The 21,163-nt window shown below is 47.9% G+C and overlaps 1 protein-coding gene across 1 annotated transcript in view; it reads left to right on the plus strand.

Moving 5' to 3' along the window:
- The window catches only part of LOC149345251 (putative defense protein Hdd11-like), a 55,534-nt gene extending 34,809 nt beyond the window's left edge, over positions 1 to 20,725 (plus strand). The window contains exons 3-4 of the mRNA XM_089547397.1: positions 1,061 to 1,158; positions 20,587 to 20,725. Of these exons, the coding sequence (XP_089403523.1) occupies positions 1,061 to 1,158; positions 20,587 to 20,725 (237 nt within the window). The remainder of the gene's footprint in view (positions 1 to 1,060; positions 1,159 to 20,586) is intronic.
- Positions 20,726 to 21,163: the final 438 nt, after the last annotated feature.

The raw sequence follows: 21,163 nt of genomic DNA on the forward strand, positions 1-21,163 counted from the left end.
TCTTGTTTGGTCTCAGATGTGAAGTCTAATGCCCAGGTTTCGTCACCCGTAACAATGGAATCCAAAAAGGTCCCCTTTTCATCTCCATAAGGCCGAAGAAATTCGCGAGAGGAGTCAACGCGTTGCCGTTAGTGGTCGTCTGTCAGCACTCGCGGAGCCCATCTTGCGCACGCCTTCTGATATTTCAACTTTGCTGTCAAAATCCTATGAATAGTGCTTCTAGAAACGCCAGTAACCAAAATGCAGAGTTCGTCGAGTGTGATCCTCCGATCTTGCCGCATCATTTCTTCGATCTCCGCGACTGTCTCTTCACAAATTGACGGTCTCCCGCTTCTTTCTTAGTCGTGAATTTCAGTGCGACCAGCTTCGAACTCCCTACACCACTTGCGGATGTTTTTAACATCCATGCGCGACGTTCCGTACACTTCCGTCAACTGGCAATGAATTTCGATTGGTTGAACCAAAAATCGAATAACTGTGCGAACTTCGCGAACGTCGCACCTAACGGTAGCGACAAACGGAAGCTCCATTTCAAATGGCCTCCATGTCGAGACTGAGAGTCCCTTTCTCGCTGAGTCACGGCTTGTTTGGAAGATGGGGAAAAATGAACACATCAGTGTGGCGAGCAGCCACGCAAATAGTTTCCTTGCGGCCGCAGCCCTTTGGAGACCTTGCTTTTGGGAGTATACCCTCGTAGTAATTCACATAAAGCTTCGTTTCCCAAGCGAACGGCATGTTTTCACTTGTGAGACACGTTAGCATGCATCAGCATCTTTTCCTCTTCTCGATTCAGCTACTCCTGGATGCCTTCTGCAGCGCCCTTCGCAAGTTGTCTCTCTCATCGAACTAGCCGTATTCGCACGAGCGTGCCCGCTAATCGTTCTATTTAATTTTGTGATTTTCAAGTTCGGAAAACAATTTGATATGAATCGCCGGGCACTACTGCATTTGCTTCTTTTTCGTTTGTGTCACGGCCAGAGTAAGAAGTGTGCAGCTTTCAACCACACGAAATGGGACCATTCCTAGAAACCGCGTAAAGCAGGCCGCTTATACCTTACAGAGCGCAATCACTCATTCAAGCCCGGATGTCAAGACCGAAGTGGTGGCCTTCTGGAGCCCGGAAAAGCTAACCGCTCCCCTCATCGAGGTGTTCTTCAGGTACGTTGTAAAGAAACACTCCAAGGTGCTATGACGAATACACCCCGTATAGAGTGGAGTCAACTTCACCTCTGTGGCGAGAGCATAAGGGCACTGTATAAGCTAAAATGGGCTATGAAATCGATTTTTGGAGTTTTGCCAGTCCCAGATGCCAAACATTTCCTGGCTGTTATTGATTGCTAGTGATTTACTAATATGATTTTATGCTGTTCATTAATTGTAGTAGACAGGCCGGTCAGGGTAGAAAACTTCCATATACACCAGTGCCCAGCCAATGCAGACGTGAGTGCCTATTCCTCCTACTGCGGCAGGGGGGAAGAGAACTAGAGCGTCGTCATGACAACGATACTCAGCAAAAAAACTGTGTTCTCGAGCTGACTTCGACCCATCGCTGGCGAAAATAGAGCACCTTGGTATTCCGGTGCTTCAGACAATCCGGCCTATCGCGCTACGTGTGTGCGCAGCAGCCATTCCATTTAACGGGACAGCGTTACGGAGCTCGTAAGGCGGAAGAGCCTCGACGGCGTCGCCACACTCTAAGGCTGCCGCGACTCGATCAGCTCCGCCGCGTCGATAGCGCGGGAAATATTCCAGGGGCCGTATTGCGTATCGCTCTCAATATCGCTCTCACGTTTGAGCGCGTGACCTCAAAATTACAACACTACGAGACGCCGACCGTGGAATCAACCAATTAGCAGCAAGGATGCGGTGGCTAGTAGCAAGGTTCCGCTCCAGAAGCATTTATTTGCACGACAAGGGACGGTATGCTGACGCTTTGCTGTAAACACGCCGTGAATAAAATGAGCAGTTTTTTATTTTGCTAAGAAACTTTGTTTTAAACTCAACTCCAAGCAAAACGAGAAGCGTCCTCCGTTTTGAAATTGATGTTGCTCTTCAATCACTTTTGCTGCCGCGAGGGCACGGTGGTGGCGGTGTAGCTACCCGCGCGGCCGACGGTGACAACATGCTGAGGAGGCTGAAGTGGCTGGCACGCGCTGAAGAGAATGCTTGGGTCTTGGCCTCGGCCGAATGCTGCCGCCGCGTCTCTGCCGCTATCACCTCTCCTGTCGCCCTCAAATAAAGGCGGCCGCAGACGCCTCTTTGGCGACCTCCCCATTGCCCTCTACATCTTGGTGATCCGGCGAACCACCCGTTCTTCACCAGCGGCGTTCCAGGATGGCGTACTAGCCAGGCTTGCACCCGCCGCTTCCAGCGTACCGGCCCCAGGGCGTTGGCGGGTGGTTCGCTCAGTTCGAGGCTACGCTACACATAAACGGCGTCACTATCCAGCCGTTCAAACACGCAGTCCTCTGCGATATCCTCCCACCCGCCATTTGCCCCAGACTGCTCTGCCTTGGGCTGCCGGCCATGCGATGGGCTGAGTGCGGCCGTCTTGGCGGCCTTCGGCACCTACTATGTTCCGCTGCAGCTCTACGACGCAACGGACCTGCGGCATCCCCGTCTGCCCCGTAGCAACAGCCAACAGCTCTTCAGGCCTCTGCTGTGATGTTGAAGCCGCGGCCAGCTGATGCTAAAGAGCCTTCGACAAAGCCCAAGCCTGCTCGTCACACCCCCAGAACCTCAAAAGGTCCGCACAGCACTAAATGTCATCAGGAGCAGGCTAAGAAGGCCAAACCGGCGACAGCAGTAACAAGCATGGCGGCGGCCAGCAGCCCTACTTTGCCTGAAAAGGATCCTCACCCGGTGCCAGCTTCTGCTCTCAAGCCAAATCAGGCCACTCCTGTGGGCTCCTCTTGCTCCCCACTGGTGCTGGAATATTCAGCGCAGCCTGCCTCCACTGGCTTGGCCCCCACCAGACGCACGTTCGACGGGCGACCACCGCACACCATCCCTAGTACACAGCAGCTTCAGGTTACAACCACACTGCCGCTTCATCAGCCGCCGCCTAGCAAGCTCCCAGCCTGACCATGCTCGCGAACATGCATCTGGTTGCTGTCACGGTACCAGCGGCCTCCTACGATTACTGCTACCTCGCCGGCGCCCTCCTTCATGACCGGCTCGGCGCCTGTGGCAAGTGCACCAATCGTGCGGCACCTCGTCACGTTGAAGACAGTCAGTCCCCGGTTGGCTGTCAGCATGTACCAGCAGCCCCATGTAGTCCACCACAGCCATTTTCCCGCCTTGCACTTCGCTGTGGTTCCCGTAGACGCCCGCCTGGGTACCGTTCAGATCGGCCCGGCAACAGTTGCACTACTCTCTGGACCCCTGGCCCGCCCAGGTATCTCTGCTGCGCCGCACCTCATGCGCTGCCCGTCGGCTGCCGCACCAGCACCACCGGCACTGGGTCCACTTAGCAGGCTGACCCGCATCCCTCAACTGCCACTACGCGTCCCTCGACACTCACCGAAAGATCGGCCGCTACGCCTCAGCCAGGGTCTCCCGCCTGAGACGCGCCTTCGCACCCCGGATGCCCTGCAGGACATACCGCCTGTCAAAGGGAGGGTGGTGGGAAAGGGGGAAGGGGGGAGCCCTGTAGCGACTCGCGCAGCCGACAGTAACAACATGCCGAGGAGTCCGAAGTACCTGGCAGCCGCTGAAGAGAACGCTTGGACCTTGGCCTCGGCCGGACGCTTCCCCGCTTCACTACCGCTATCACCTCTCCGGCAGCCCTCAAATAAACGTGGCCGCGGTCACCTCCTGGCGACCTCCACATCGACCTCTACAGCGGAAAAGCATCGGCTAGGTGACGTGAGCTGCCGCCCGTTTCAAAGGATTCAGCATTATCCATTGTGAGGTTTTAATTGGGAAGATAAATACGTTCTCCCCGTTTAACCGCGGCTGACACAGTTCAGAATCGCGCGGACCCCACCCCGTGGTCCCGTACGCTACCGAGCGCACGCCGACCACGGCGGGCCTTGCTCTGCGGGTACAAAGGAACGACACACTGGCTGACACAAACAAGGCATTTATGTTACAAACACAATAAAGCCAGCTAGAAACAAAACACGTTGAGGAATCGAGGACGTCCCACTCACCAACACAGTTACGAGCGAATGTTCGCCCACGCTAGGGCAAGGGAAAACTTCGAGGCCGGACGGTACGGGCTGGCGGGAGCATGTTCCGACCACGAGGCGCCCGCCGACGAACAGCGAAGCGGCGCGCGACACGTCCGCGCGCTTTCCCGGTGCCCAGCAGAAGAGGCCCGTTTCTCCATGGAGGAAGAAAAACTAGGAGGGAGCATGACGTCACAATCTTGAAGCCTAGTCATAAAAAATATAATGGAAAGCATCATGTGAAAAAGGCCCTCACGTGGCAAGGCAGCGGTAGCTCTTAGACGGATTTCGGTTTCGGTTTCGCTCTCTCGCTCTACGAGCAACTGCGCGACCATCTGCTTGTGTTCTCTGACGACTCCGTGGTGAGCACAAACTGCTCGCTCGCCGCAGCGGGGAGCACATGCTCCTTCGCTATGCCGCTTCTGCAGTGCCGCGTCGCGAGATGCTCGCGGCCTACAGGGCGCTGAGAATCATCCCGGACAGTCTCGAAGCTCTCCTGTGGCCGCGCGGCAGTGCGCGCACCCGTGACAGAACAATGGTGAGCCTCTGTGCGTTCATCGAGCAGGCGGGCTTGACTTCCCGCTTGCTCTTCGCCAGGTAGTGCACGCGTGACACGAACGCTCCGTGGGTGCTACCTCGGACGGTATACGCGGCCGCGCGCCCCACCTCGGCCGCTAGTGCAGTGTGCCGCGCGCGCGATTAGTCCGAGACAGGACGCTTCGTGCGCGCGGCTATGTAACAGTTAGCTTCTTTTTGTAAGTGACTGTGCGCAGTGGCCGGGAGACCCCGCGCAGGGGCAGACGTAAAGCCGCCGGCACTCTCTCTCGGCAGCGAGAGAGAGAAATACCTCACCGCTGCATTTCACGTCGGAACCGCGTATGCGCGCGAGAGCATTCGGCGCGACTTGTGTCTCGAGAATAGCAGAGAACGGCGGGCCCATGGGCGGGTCGAAGTCCGCCTGCCCGAGAAATAGAAATTTGCGTAGCGCTCCGGAGCGCTCGTTAAACACGTCCGTCCGCCGTGAGCGCTCTGGAAGCCACTGCGCCCTTTTTTAGAGGCTCGTTTTCGTTTTCTTCGCCTATTCTCGAGTTCTCCGCTTATAGCATGCGCTGAAATAAACGCCCCGTATGTGTGTATAAGGACGAAAGGAATTCCTCTCCATTCTGTCTATGAACCACAGTTGAACAGTGACGAGGTCGCGGCCGCACCCTTTGATGAAAAGCTTACCTGCATGGTTGAAAAACAGCGCACAAAAGACTAGACACAAGAGTAAAGGCGACGACAGGACAAGCGCTGAACTCACAACTAAGGCTTTATTTCGAAAACCTGGGTATATAAAGAAGGCGTAATCATGAAAACAAAATTGAACAAACAAAACTATGACAATGATAAAGCTAGCGTGCGCCCGGAGCCCAAAATCTGCCAAGAAACGTGATCTCGTTATCACTTAAAGCAACCGAAGGTTTGCTAACGCAGCCCCGTTGCTCCGTTGCGATCAAGTATGCTTCTGCTACTTCCCGCGTGGTTTGATCTCTGTGAGAATACAACACCATTGCTTGACTTAACAAAGCAGTGCACTTTTTCTTCTTCTTTTTCATCACTGCAATGGTGTTGTATTCTCACAGAGATCAAACCACGCGGGAAGTAGCAGAAGCATACTTCATCGCAACGGAGCAACGGGGCTGCGTTAGCAAACCTTCGGTTGCTTTAAGTGATAACGAGATCACGTTTCTTGGCAGATTTTGGGCTTCGGGCGCACGCTAGCTTTATCATTGTCATAGTTTTGTTTGTTCAATTTTGTTTTCATGATTACGCCTTCCTTATATACCCAGGTTTTCGAAATAAAGCCTTAGTTGTGAGTTCAGCGCTTGTCCTGTCGTCGCCTTTACTCTTGTGTCTAGTCTTTTGTGCGCTGTTTTTCAACCATGAACCTATACCAACTCGCCCAACTTAATGTTCTACTTATTGTTGGTATTTGTTGGTATTTTTGCTGTCTTTTTTTTTCCTACCACTCCTGTAATGACCCTTCAAAGGGTTAACAGTATCAATAAACAAACAAACAAACAAACGAAACCTGCAGTTTTCTACAGTGCACCCAAAAACTCAAGAGTGTAATCAACAGAAGTGTTGAGACGCGGAGCCTTCAGACAACCTCGAGCTCGGTACGCATTCCGCCAAAGCTGTAACACAGGCGTTGCGCTTCTGCGCTACATCGGAGCACGGACGTTCACTAAAAAGCACCGCTTTTTGGCAGTCTGGTAACTGTGGAGGGCCTATTTCCCAAGAGTCAGTGCGCAAAAGGGCCCTCGGCAGCGGCATCAGAGGAGGATGGCTTGCAGAGGCTGAGCGCACTCTCTCCTAGTTTTCTTTCCTCCATGCGTTTCTCCCCCGCACGCGCGCAGCAAACACGCCATCCGTGGCGCTCGTGGCGCTGCGACTCGCGCGCCCTCCCCTGTTAGTTAAAGTAACACAACTAAGGAGGGTGCATTGCGGGGAAGCTAACCACAGAGAACGAGTTGAGGGTGCACTGCGGGAAAGCGAACCACAGGAGACGAGTGCGTCCCCACATCCCCCCCACCTTAAACAGACCCACGCGCCTGCAAGTACATGCTGTGGAGGAGTCTCTGATCTCCATGCACTTGAGGCAGGTCGTGCAGCGGAGGTCACGCGGACAGCGTCCACGCAGACTTCTACGGTATTCTGAAGGCGGCGTGAAGGTATCCGCTTGGACGACTGCATGGCCCGCGTACTACGGGAAATGAGAACAGACACGCCTGGCCGCTGTGACAGTAATCACTCTTCTGCCTCGTACCCAAATGAGGCCGCCCACTTGGTTACGAACGGAACACTTGATGTTTCGTTCTTGTTGTGGCTGTTCCGTTCGGTTGATGATCAGTTGCGGTATATTCTTTTTTGTTGTCTGTCCGAGATGCAGAAATTGCGATGCTTATGCTCCATTTAGTTTGTTTAGAGAGAGAGGAAGCACTTGGTTTATTTACTTTGCTATGGAGGATTAAACGAGCTTGTTCCACCAAGATCATTTGCTGATCTAACTGATCAGGGGCCAATCAGAGAAGAAGTAGGTTGCTTGTATGGCTTGTGTAAAAGCTAATTGCAACAGGGAAGAAAATTGAGTAAATTGAGCGTTCGCCGGTACACAGCAACCTGAATTTTTCGCACTGACTGTGTAGAGGCATTGTTCAAGTTTGCATATGATCCATTGCAGTGAGGTAGTGCCGCGGCGGTTGACGGTGCAGTGGTGTGCAATGTTATTGCATTTTGTAGAGCAGGTGGTGGGGTCGTGTTGGTATCGCTGAGTTTGGTGAAGGCAGTGTTTGGGGAAGGCAGTGTTTGAAGGGCCTCACATAGTTCTCATAGCTTCTCACATGCACTTCCTTTCAGCTTAGAACACAAGTTTTTTGTTTCGACCGCAACACTACTAGAGCTCAGCTCAGCTCGTCGCTTATGCTCGTGGCGGTGCGGCTACCAAACGACCTTGAGTCGCCTTTGCCTAGAAACAGCTTCAGCTGCGCTCCAACAGATGGCGCCGCTGCCGCCTGTCGCCTACACACCCAGAGGGCACCACCCTCGCACCGGTGCTGGGTTTCACTTAACCACAACGCTTAACCACACGCTAACACCGCAAGCGTACTGGCAAAAACGGCACGCATAATCTTATGCCGTTGCCCAGCAACCTGAGATACTACCCGTGCTTACAGGAGTTACTTGGGTAAGCTCGGGTAGTAACTCGGGTAGGCTCAGGTAAGTTCATACGAGCGTCGTGCCATCTGCGCGAGATGTTGCGCGGGAAGAGCAACATGGGTCGCAAAATCCCGACGAGTGGCTGGGATATAAACAGCCACCTGCCAGTGCAGTGGCGCATCGCTTAACCGCTGCGCCACTGCGCTGGTAGTGGTATATGAGGACTCGCCGACACCTATGAATCTTAAGTAGGAATTACCAGTTCAGCATAGATGGCCACTAGCCCACTAAAGATATTATGCCACACCCCTAAGGCGGAGTTTAAGCGCCCCCTCCAATTGAAGAATGAACACCTGCTTTCGCAGGTCTACTCGGTTTAACTACGTTAAGCGCCTATTAATTTTTTAAATCGTGGTCTTTCCTAGCAGAAACACGCCGTATACAGGCCCCTCCAATTCGAGAAGGAATAATATACTTCTGCTAGCTTCTAACAACACGCAATTCCTTTCAGCTCGGAAGAACACAGGTTTTTTCTTAGCTGAGGCACGCTGTATATAGGCCCCTCCAATAGAAAAGGGGACAGCCAGTTTGTGCAAGGAACAAAGCATTAAAGTTGCAAAAAGATAATAAATACCGAGAGGAAAAGTAGCTTGAAAGCAGTTAAGCCGTACTTGGTGCACACATTATGAGACAGCATAAGGAGCCGTGTGGCTTTGTCGCAGTCTCGTGTCATCATGGACATGGCTTCATAGCCTTGTGCTATCGCAAACCAAACTAGGCGTCAGTTATGGGGGCAATCATTGAGTGTTCAAACTTTTCCATAATGGAGCTGCCTTTATAGTCTTCGAGCTGTAGAGCATTCCCAGTAATGACGTTGCATATTTTGTTGTTCTAAACTAACCTCTACTCACACACCATATCCTCAATTATGTATCTGTGATGTTTACATATCTTTGTCTATTAGTGAGACCACAGAATGGTAAGGTCTCTTATTAGCTTAGATTTGAAGAGGGAACGGAGGAAACTTGTGAAGCGGAAGGCTGTTAACGAGTTAGCGTCGCTAGCGTCGAGTTAGTCGAGCAAAGCCATGAGACATCCAGCCAGTAACGAAGGAGGAGTAAAGAAAGCTTTAGGAGCAATGCAGAGGGGGAAAGCAGCTGGTGAGGATCTGATAACAGCAGATTTGTTGAAGGACGCAGGAGAGATTGTGCTAGAAAAACTAGCCGTCCTGTACACGCAATGCCTTGTGACGTCGAGCGTACCAGGAGCTTGGAAGATCGCTAGCATTATGTTAATTCATAAGAAGGGAGACGTCAAGAACGTGAAGAATTACAGACCGATTAGGTTACTGTCCGTTGCCTACAAGGTACTTACTAAGGTAATCGCTAATAGAGTCAGGACAAGCCTAGACTTCAATCAACCAAATGACCAGGCTGGCTTTCATAAAGGATACTCGACAAAAGACCACATTCACACTATCAATCAGGTGATAGAGAAATGCGCAGAATATAACCAGCCCCTATATATAGCGTTCATTGATTACGAGAAAGCATTCGACACAGTAGAAACCTCAGCAGTCATGCAGGCATTGCGGAATCAGGGTGTAGAAGAGTGTTATGTGAAAATATTGGAAGATATTTATAACGATTGCAAAGCTACCATATTCCTCCATAAAGCATGGCCAGCTTTCTGGGACATAGCGGGAAATAACAAGCGCCGACCAATCGCTACACACAAACAGAAACAAAAGGAGACGTTTCGGCTCCGCTCCGGGAGCCTTGTTCACAATGAAAGAGGGAATGAAGTGAGGGTTCATTTTAAATGCTTCATGATGCGACGTAACAGTTTCTGAGACATGTACTACTTGCGCCATCTGCAGGCAGTTGCGGCGACAGGGCGCGTAACTGAATTGGAAGGGGTAGAAAAAAATCATAAAACGTGAACAAAAGCACCTGCAAAAACTGACTCCAGGGTTTGTATAATACAGACATAGCTGAGGAATCCGCCGAGGTTTTAGTTCTGTGCTATTAATACACCAGTTTCCCAGAGCGTTTGAATATTATACGATGCTGCCTAGGTAGGGGGGGGGGGGGGGGAATTTTGCTTATTTTTCAGGCATTAAAACTATATAGCGTCGTAAAGCAGGTAAATATACAAAATGATTCCCGATTTTAGGTACCCTAACATATGCTGTTTAAAGTGGTGCCTGTCGATCTGTCATAGCTTTGATCAAGAAGCTTCCCAAGTCCTTTTTATCTAAAACATGGCACTGCCTAACGTATGAAAGATGGCGCTTGGTAGCTAGTTACACTGCAGAAGTGATTCAAAACAATGAATTGCCATCTATTTTGATACGTATCTTTTGTCGGGTGATTTATGCCTTATAGAAAAGAACACGTGTGAGAGTTCGAACCGAGTTATGAACCGGAGTTTTAAATAAATAAAGTTATTACGATGCAAATTAATGCAACTACAGAAAGTACTCGTGGGTGTTCACAAGGTTGTCGTGGAGAAACTTTGCGAATTGTCAGCCCTGCGCTATTATTCAAAAAGTTTATTTGCGAGTGTGATCATGATAGCTAGCTCGTTTGAATTTGGATATTCTTTCTACATTGGAAGAGCGTAGCGGCAGTCAAACGGCCGGCATCAGAAGGTGTTCTGAATGTAAGCGTTTAGTTTATTCTCTTAATGCTGAAGTAAGAAGACTGATGGAGCTTTACTCAGAGACGTTCTGAACCTGCTAAGCTGCGTACATGCCGTTTGGAATAATAGAGAATTATGAGTCTAGAAGCAGATGGCCTCTGATTAGAAGGTCAACTGTTGCGTCCATCTGTGATGCTTTCAAATTAGTGATTTCATAATGTTGTTGGAAAATGGTGACTGGAGTTTAGAGTTGGGGTTCTAACCTGTGTTCTGAACCTTTTTGTTCTCGACCGATTTTAATAAAGAGTGCTTGTTTTAAGACCTAGAAAATATATTAGCATCAACAAAAGACCCTTTTTTTCTGTCAACCAATTTCACTATAAAGTGCTTGTTCCAAGACCTAGAAAATATATTGATATCAATGAAAAATATCACGCATTATCACTATTCGTACTTTTATTAAAGCAGCTATAGGCGACTTCTTTATAATGTTTTTTTCACTCATATTTCTGTCGTATGCATTTATTATGTGTGGCCGAGATCCTATCAGTAGGATATCATTGCAGAAATGGAGCTGCGATTTTGAGGTACAGAACTTCCCTTTTCAAGATACCACAAGATACCGCCAACTTTGTTTTTATTTTTGCGAAGCGGTGAATTTAATTTTGTCGACTTCTGTTCTAAGAAAAAGGGCTTTTATATGGGCCTCGGCAAGACAGCAATTTATAATGGTAGATATAAATGGTAAGTATAGCGGCTGCAGCATTTTGCTGCGCTGTCAGTCAGGAGACTGCATACAGTCGGGTACAACTTAAGAATTAAGAGGCAAATGCCCGACAAAGCAGACCTTCCAGCTAATGGCGGCGGCCGATTGCCATGGTATCGTGGTTAATCACCCCGCACCTCCAACAGTTACATTGCAGGGGGCTGGAAGATGCAAGAGGCTTAACCGCGGATTAACAGGATCAGCCACGAAGTCATGTCAGTCGGCTGACGCCATTGACTTGAGGGCCTCCTTTGAGGAGCGTTTGCATCTGTACTCTTGAAGCTTTGCTGTAATCACTTTAAAAAAATATAAATTATTGTACATTACCAGTGTGGGAGATCAGCTGTGTTATCGCACACAGCTTTATGTTACGATTCACCTTCCTGCTCAAAGTGCAATGAAAACGAATAAAAAAACTGATCGCGAAAAGCCGCGTCAAAGGATGTCAAGGGACGCACGTCAGAGGGGGAAGAAAAATAAGGAACAACTAAAGTGTCCTGCCCACGCCAAAACAAATATTATGTTGTGACTGTTAAAAGGATGAAGACTAGAAACATTTGGTAGGATGGCCAATCAAAAAGAGAACTCTGCTAGTCTGTTGAACATGACGTCAAAGGGGCTAAGCCCGACGCGCAAAATCGGCCACTTTTGCTTCTGAACTGGTTTTGCATGTGTCGATCATTTCCCCGCCGCCTTTCTTCTCCCGATTAGAGACGCCTTGGTATGAAGGGGGCATGAGTAGCACCTGCTGCCCCTCCCGGACAGACGTCACATGATCTGCCCGCTAGACCAGAGATGCGTGCGCCGAGGACGTATGCCTCGAGAAGTCTATTGAAAGTGGACGTTTCCTTCTTTGGTTCCTACCTCAGCAATTATGGAAAGGCGCAGCACACACAGCCGGCTCTGGACGCGCCGCCTAACGAGTGTGGGGCCTTTTATGGCGCAGTTGTTAGTTGGGGGGGAGGGGGACCGGTTGCGAGAGGGAAGGAAGGGAAGAAGCTCTTAAAGGAGCTTGGCTACGCCTCGTGTTATCGTGAGTCGTACCATGCATTCACTTGTTCTCTATCTTTTCGTTTCTGCGAGTCGCTCGCGGAGCATCAGGCAGGTCTCTGAATTTCGCTCAGTGTTTGTGTTTTGGGAAAGCTAACAAGTGGATTGTAACAATGTAAAACTTGGCAGCAGCGGCAGCAAGCCGTGAACACCATTTGAAAAACTGCTCTTTTGCAGTGCCGTCTACTTCGAGGCCCCACCGAACGTGCATTCGAAGCGCTGCGTCGACTTCTGGCTCTACATTTCACGGATCCGCCCCAGTGACGAGGGATTTCCTGGCAAGAAGTCATCTGCACATGCGCACCCAGCCAGCTCGACCCAACAAAAAGCGGAGCATCTTCGGCCGCCCGTCACTTGGCAGCAGCGGCAGCAAGCCGTGAACACCATTTGAAAAACTGCTCTTTTGCAGTGCCGTCTACTTCGAGGCCCCACCGAACGTGCATTCGAAGCGCTGCGTCGACTTCTGGCTCTACATTTCACGGATCCGCCCCAGTGACGAGGGATTTCCTGGCAAGAAGTCATCTGCACATGCGCACCCAGCCAGCTCGACCCAACAAAAAGCGGAGCATCTTCGGCCGCCCGTCACTTGGCAGCAGCGGCAGCAAGCCGTGAACACCATTTGAAAAACTGCTCTTTTGCAGGTTAGTAGGCGTATATTTCCATAATATCTATTTTAATAGTATTTCTGCTGCTGCTGCTGCTGCTGCTGCCATTTGCTGACATTTGTTGACATTTGCTATGCTTTTTGCATTACTGAGATTCCTTTTGCGAGTACTTCTGTAACCTTCAAGCAATGTCTGATTCCTGTAGCACGTGTGATGTGATCATCTCTGAGGATGAGCCATTTGTGGAATGTTCCAAATGCGAGAGCAACTATCACTTTGGAAAATGTGCTGGTCTTACTGAAAAGACCTTCAAATCGAAGTATGAGGCCACAAAGAAAGCGTGGCAGTGCCCATCATGCAGAAGTGCAGGAAGTAGCAATACATGTAGTAAAGAGAGTAGTGGCTCCGAAACAGATATCAAACTTGCGCTCTTCTCAATTAACCAAAAGTTAGAGCGGCTGATGCCCCTGGCAGAAAAAATTGAAAGCATGGAGGAGTCTCTTAGCTTCATATCTTCGAAGTTTGATGAATTTGAGCAAAAGGTCGGCCATCAAGAGGCTGATATCATGGACCTAAAGAAGAGGATATCGGAGCTTGAGAAAAAAAGATGACTTAAATCAAGCAGCACAAGCTCAGTTTGAAAAGGAGATACACGATCTTGAATTCCGAAGCAGGCAGCTGAACTTGGAACTGCATGGCATACAAGAAGTGCAGGATGAGGATCTAACAGTCATATTGAATAACGTGGCTGATAAACTTCGAGTGCCTCGCTTGATGGAATCAGAGATAGCAACTGTTCATCGACTTCCCGCTAAACGTGATAAGACGCCAGGCATCATTGTGCGTTTTGCGAAGCAAGCTACAAGAGAAAACTGGTTGAAGAATAAGAAGAACTTAAAAGATAGCGACCCGCCCATTTTCATGCAAGAAAATTTAACACGCCGAAATAGAGAACTGCTTCAGGCAACTAAAGTCTGTGCCAAAGAAAAAGGCTATAAGTTCACTTGGTATGTCAATGGAAAGGTTTTCGTTAGGCGAAGTGAGGGAATGAGTGCCATTCATGTGAAGGGAAAGAGCGATTTGGATCGGCTATAGCACTCAGCATGGTATCTTTCGAGTTTCTTCTTGAAACATAATCGAAATGCAGCAGATGTATTATCTGCCGAGTGACTTGAACCGCACTGCTTCGTGTGTTGCGCTGACAACGCTTAACGCTATTCACCTGAACGTACGCTCTGTAAAAAACAAGATATTGTGTTTAGAGGAGTTCTTTGGCGAATTTTCATTTCCTTTTTCTTTGATCATGCTCAGTGAGACTTGGAGCACCGATGATTCCGATGTTTTCAGGATGACCAATTACAAAACCTATTACTTGAACCGCTCCGGCCTCCGGGGGGGTGGAGTGGCTTTACTGGTGTCAGATGACATTGAATGCGACAAGTTGGACTCGTACAGTCTTATTACTGAAGATTTTGAAGTGCTATCAGCCTGTACTGGCAGGTTCGTGTTTTCGGTTTGCTATCGTCCACCGAAGGGAAATATGGTTAGGTTTTTGGAATTTTACGACTGTTTTCTTTCATTTATAACAGATAAAAAATACACTCTAATAGCTGGAGGTGATTTTAATATCGATATGTTGAAGGATAACTCCTCTACTAGAGACTTTAACGCAGTCTTGGCCTCGAACGGATTTATTAATCTTATTAACGATCCAACAAGGGTAACACAAGAAAGTGAGTCACTTCTTGATCTGCTGATTACGAACACGTCCCAACCGATAGTTCAGTCGGGCGTAATATCATGTGCGATCAGTGACCACCTTCCAGTGTTTGCATGCATAAATAAGACTAGACTGGTAAAGTACCGACAGGAGAAAGCGCAGTACCAAAGTATAACCAATGCTACCCTCAATTCATTTCACAGTTCACTAGAACAAGTTGAGTGGGATAGTATTGACGTTACCAGTGACGCAAATGAGGCTTACGATGAGTTTCTCCGAGTATTTAAACAGCTCTACCATTCCTCTTTCCCGCTAAAAGTGCGTGCAATAAAGCGTAAAACTCGCAAACCTTGGATATCTTCTGAGTTGCGCCAAGAAATTAAAACGAAAGACAAACTGTACAAAATCTTTTTAAACACACGTTCAACAGATGACCTAAGCATTTTTAAGAAATACAGAAATAGATTAACAAAAAAGCTACGTCTCGCTCGTGCGGAATACTTCGCGACATTTCTTGAAATTAAAAATGGTCGCCACGATCTGTTGTGGTCAAGGTTGAATTTCTTACTGAGGCGTGAGCAACCACAGGCTGCCCCGCGGGCTTTAAAGCTTGATAACAAAGATGTATCCGGCAGAGAGTTGGCAGATGCCTTCAACAACTTTTTTACCACCCTTGCCCATAACACCCCGTCAAGTGATTTCAACACCTATTTTAGCTCTTACAATAGGGACACAATATTTCTGAACCCAGTTACGACAGAGGAGGTTATATCAGTCGTACAAAGCCTAAATAACAGCCATAGCTGTGACATTGACGGCATTCAAGTGAGGCCTGTCAAGCATGTTATAAGAGTTATTGCCCCTGTTCTTGCAGATATATTTAACTTATGCTTTACTACGGGCACATTTCCTAAAAAAATGCAAATAGCCAAAGTAACGGTTTTGTATAAGAAAGGAGACCGCAATGATTTAGGAAATTATAGACCAGTATCGATACTCCCAATATTCTCGAAAGCTTTTGAAAAAGTTCTCTATACACGGTTGTCTGATTTTATTGATAAACATGACCTTTTGTCACCTAATCAATTTGGGTTTTGTAAAAATAAATCTGCCGAGTTAGCACTACTCGAACAAAAGGAATATATACTAACACAGTTTGAAAATAAGGCCTTTGTTATTGGTGTCTTCGTGGACTTCTCGAAGGCATTCGATTTAGTAAACCACAGTGTACTCCTGAAAAACTTGGAGCGTTGTGGTATTCGTGGACTGGCTCAAATGATCCTGAAATCATATCTTTCGCATAGAAAACAGGCTGTAAGCATAGACAATGTGACATCTGAACTAAAACTTGTTACTTCTGGCGTTCCCCAGGGTAGTATATTGGGACCATTACTTTTTAATATGTACCTAAATGATATCTCCAACATTAACTCCGCCGCAAAATTTATTATCTACGCTGACGACACTAGCATCTTTTTTACTGGAAATGATCTTGATCTCCTTGTTCGGGAATGCAATGACACCTTGAGTGAATTACAAAAGTGGTCCGAATCCAGATACATGCGTATAAATGAGAAGAAAACAAAAGCTGTCATATTTCGTCCTAAAAACAAAGTACTTCCTTCCCCCATCGAGATTAAACTAAACTCGCGACGTATAGACATAGTTGAACAATTTAAATGCCTTGGAGTAGTTTTTTCTTCCAGCATGTCTTGGGAACACCATACGGACCATATTGTTACGAAACTGGCTCAAATAACCGGAGTCATAAGTCGGCTCAGATACGTCATTCCAAGAACAGTAAAGTTACTCCTCTACAATTCACTTTTCTACTCCTATTTAAACTACTGCCATCTAGTGTGGGGCACAGCTACGGTTAGCTGTCTTCAGCGTATCTACATTTTTCAGAAAAAGTTCCTTCGTCATGTTTACAATGTCCCCTGGGACTCGCCGAGCAAAGATCTCTTTCTACAAAGTGGTGTGCTAAAAATACACAACTTGTATAAATATCGCTTGAGTGTCCGGTTTAAACTCGAAACACGTAGAAATGTAAACCACATACGTAAACTTGCTGAACTACATACCCGAGATGCAAGCTACACAACAAGGCATGCGGAGACATGGATAGTCCCGACCCCACGGTTAAACTCGGGTAGAGAACGCCTGCAGTTTACTCTTCCGTCCCTGCTAAACGCGTATATATATAATAATTTTGACCTTTTCAGTTCGTCAAACAGGTCTTTGCGTGCTTTGTATGCTAGCATGTAGGATTTTTGTTTTGTGTTTTTTTTCTTCTTTCTCTTTTTTTTTTTCTCCTTTGCTGCCATTACCTGTGTCTACCCAATGTGAATATTGTGTCAATATTGTATAATGTTCTTTCGGTTTCTCTTGTATTGTATACTTGTTATCACGCTTTGCAACTGCCTTTTGTATTAAAAGCCTTGCTGTCAAGCTGCTGCCAAGCGAAAGGGGGCTGCGGCTTAGTCAAGCTGTTTCTCAGCTTTTTCTGCGCCTCCGCTGTCTGTATGTTTACAAGGCAGAAATAAAGAATTTGAATTTGAATTTGAATTAAAACTTGGACTGAAAGTTTAGTCGTGTTGCAGTGTTTTCTCAGCGCACCTTTGCAGGTGCACACTGCAGTGCATACTGCATGAAGGTTGGGTTTTAGCGTATGACTTATAGTATTATGTGTAATACGACTCAATCCGGAGTCGCTTTCGAGGGCTGATTTCATTTTTTGGGCAACAGTGTTGTCGAAGCAAGTTTTGTAATTTTGTGGTCAGTGCAGTCTTGATAACCGTTATCTCCACTGCACTCCCTCGAAAGGTTCCGAACTAGTTCTTGCGCTAATTTCTTATTTCAGCTTCTCGTTTCGCCAGAGTACGTCTTCGGGCACTTCCCACGAGGAATTCTGTTGATTATGCCTTCAGCTCTTTCTCCTGGAGGGCGAACTTTGGGTGGAATGAGGGATATTTATCTTATGAAAAAGAGGCACACACATAAAGCTGGCAGGGTATGAAGGGTATACCAAAAAATACGAAATACAGACACACACAAAAATTATTGTGGCACCTCAGGAATTTTTATGATGTGTAACTGCGAGAGCACTGTACTCGGGGGCTTGGGGGGTGAACGTTCTTACTGTGACGTCACGACCGTTTCGACCAATTGAAAAGCGTGATATTTTTGCCGACAACTCCTGCTTACAACGATAAGGCATTAAAGGCTTCCGCCTTAATAATTTCGACCACCTGGGGATCTTTAACGTGCACTGTCATCGCACAGCACACGGGCGCCTCTTGCGTTTCGCCTCCATCGAAACACGGCCGCCGATGGAGGCGAAGCGCGAGAGGCGTCCGTGTGCTGTGCGGTGTCAGTGCACGTTAAAGATCCCCAGGTGGTCGAAATTATTCCGGAGACCTAATCTGTTCTCTATTGTGCTGTCCTGTGTTGCTCCCTCACTTGGGGAGATTACCATATTGTCGTTGCTAAACGACACAGCTATAACTGACGTAATGCAGTTCACAGCATCGTCTCCCTCAAAACATTTTCTCTCGGCATCTTTAATCTGTTCCTGCTTTATTTGATTTGTTTTTCCTAACCAGCTTATATGGTTCCGGAATTTTCTTGGCCCCCTTCATTTGCATCGCGAACTTCAGACAGCCAGTGATCACAGGGTGCTTTATTTTTGCCTGGACGAGGACCTGAACTTGCTGCTTCTTTTGTCGATGAGACTCCCATTTTTGGCCTATTTCCTCTTCACTTAACAGAGTCCTCTTTGCTTCTCTGTCTTTCCTTGAAACTACACGTCTTTGTTCGATGGCCTTAATTTCCGTATTCCACCAGCTTCGTGGCTTCCTATTTCCTCTCCAGCGGTTCAGTCCTTTTACTTGTTCTATTTTTGTACTGATGAGTAGTTCTGATTATAATCCCACTTTTGCAGGAGGCGTTTCTCGATTGATTCCTCTATGTCGGCTGCTATTAGCGCTATATGTACGTCGTTTAATTTTGCGTTGTCTTTTTTACTTCGCTGCATTTCTCTTTTGATCAGGGCTCCCAACTGTAGACTAATATGTTTATGAACACTTCCTAAGCTGTATTTCCCCTCTTCGTCTATTTCTGTTATCGCGAGCTTGCTATAGATGCCCTGCGGCATTAGACAGTAGTCAATGGTTGTCTGCCTGTTACGGGATTCCAAAGTGATTTGTCCCTCACGTTTAGTTTCTCTGTTGACAATAACGAGGCTGTGCCGCTCACAGAGGTGTAGAATTAACTCCCGTTACAATCTGTGATCCGGATCATGAGAGGGAAATAACTCGAAGAATAAGAATGAGGTGGAGCGCATATGGCAGGTTCTCTCAGATTATGAATGGCAGTTTGCCAATATCCCTCAAGATAAAAGTCTACAACAGCTGTATCTTACTGGTGCTCAACTATGGGACAGAAACGTGGAGGCTAACAAATAGGTTTAAGCTTAAGTTAAGGACAACGCAGCGGGCTATGGAAAGAATAATCATAGGTTTAACGTTCAGAGATCAAAAACGGGTGGAGTGGGTGAGGGAAACAGCGCGGGTTAATGACATCCTAGTCGATATCAAGAGGAAGAAGTGGGCTTGGGCAGGGCATGTAATGCGAAGGCAAGATAGCCGGTGGTCCTTAAAGGTAACGGAGTGGATTCCAAAGAAGGCAAATGTAGCAGAGGGCGACAGAAAGTTAGGTGGCCGGATGAGATTAAGAAGTTGGCGGGAATACGGTGGCCTCAAGTGGCGAAGGGCAGGGTAAATTGGAGAGACATGGGAGAGGCCTTTGCCCTGCAGTGGGTGTAGTGAAGCTGATAATGATGGTGATGTCTATTTGAGAGCGTTTTCTAGCCATTCAGCATTCATTGTGGCCACTGCACCTTACAATATTTATTATGAATTGTCGTACAGCAATCTCCTGGTTGTAGTTACAGGTTTTAGCACCAAGCAAATGCTCTGGTCACATACCATCGAACTAAAACCTTATCTTTGGTATTTACGCAGTCTGTACATGCAAAACTGTTTTCTAGTCCTGAAAATGCATTATTTACACTGTACCATCTAGTACTTATTGTAGAGGAAGCCTCTGTACAAAGAAAACAGGCACTTTGAACTGACTTTTTTCTTGATTTCACTTGAAAATGCCATATGATCATTGTACATCAAGGCAAAGTATGCTTGTATATACATTACTTCTTTCGCAGTAAGTACAGCGGTGTGAAATGCTGGCTAAATAAAATAAACGCGCTTGCAGAAAAAAGCTTAGGTGGTGCTTTCTCATCACAACAAGCATCACAAACATTTACTTCAACACAGCACTACACTTTTGGTTTATTCATGTTCATCACTCGGGTAATGACCACAGGCACTGTACCAAGGAGGAAATTGATAGCAGGGAAGGGGCAGGTTATACGTACATGATATTAGTACTCTGGGGGAAAAACGCTTCGCAGAGCTTTTTTAAGCAAAATTATTGTGAGAAACGGCTGAGCGCTTCTTTAAGAGATGCAAGAGTTGGGTTGGGGCAGTTTAATGTGTTAACCGAGGTTGTTTCGCAGTCCTTGAGATTTCTTAATGGTCCTGAAGCTTCTTCGCATCGCTACGGGAGGGTGTCTGTGGTGTTGCGCAAGCGGTTGCCGACGGGCCCAAGGCGACGGCGTTGACAACGATGCCCCGTAATTGTCCAAAGTCAATTTCTAAACAGCAGCTGTTTCGTTCCTTGCAAAGAAAAAGTCCCTTCTAAACTTCTTCCCCTTCACACAAGCGTCCTTGAGGGAAAGAAACTGCGAACGATGGGCTAGTGGGCGAGAAAGTGACGCTCGAAGATGTCGTGCAAGTGCCTTGGGGTTCCTGTGTCTTCTGGGCTGGTGCTCAAGATCAACGATCGAGCCCAGCTGTTCCCGCGCAGGGCGACGGTCCTGGAGAGATTCGACACCTTTTGGCAGAACGTGGACTCGAACCACGTCCTGCTGAACTCGGCGCCGCACAACGCCTGCGGCGTGCTGCTGCTGCTTCTGCTGCTGACGCCGCTGGGGCTCTGCCGCTGAAGGATCGAGCCGGTGCGGAAGGGTTCTGCCAGTGCTCTCATCGAAGCGCGCACGGCTCAAGCAGCAGCCATTGCGTTCGGACCGACTCTGCCAAATCATATTCGAGTGAAAACATAAGGTTACATCGAGATATGCACGTTTGCGATTCGCAGGCAACAGGCGGCATGCTGAGAGTGAAACGCAGTGCTTCGGTTCTTCCTACTCTTCACAATTAATTTTCGCTGCTTCGAGAGTGGAATAAATATGAATGTTGTCAATGACGCGCATGCAGATGGATTATGTGGTTTTCGGATGGACGCCAGAGCGGGGGCATTAACTACTCAAGCGAGGCCTCCTAACGCATAAGTACGTACGGAACGCATAACACATTAACGGAATAGTTGGTCAAATGTTTAGGGGAATCCCCCAAGGTGGAGTAGATTTGTAATAAGGGAGTAA

The sequence above is a fragment of the Amblyomma mixtum genome, chromosome 5 (assembly GCF_055824585.1).
Source record: "Amblyomma mixtum isolate Tamu chromosome 5, ASM5582458v1, whole genome shotgun sequence".
Lineage (NCBI taxonomy): Eukaryota > Metazoa > Arthropoda > Arachnida > Ixodida > Ixodidae > Amblyomma > Amblyomma mixtum.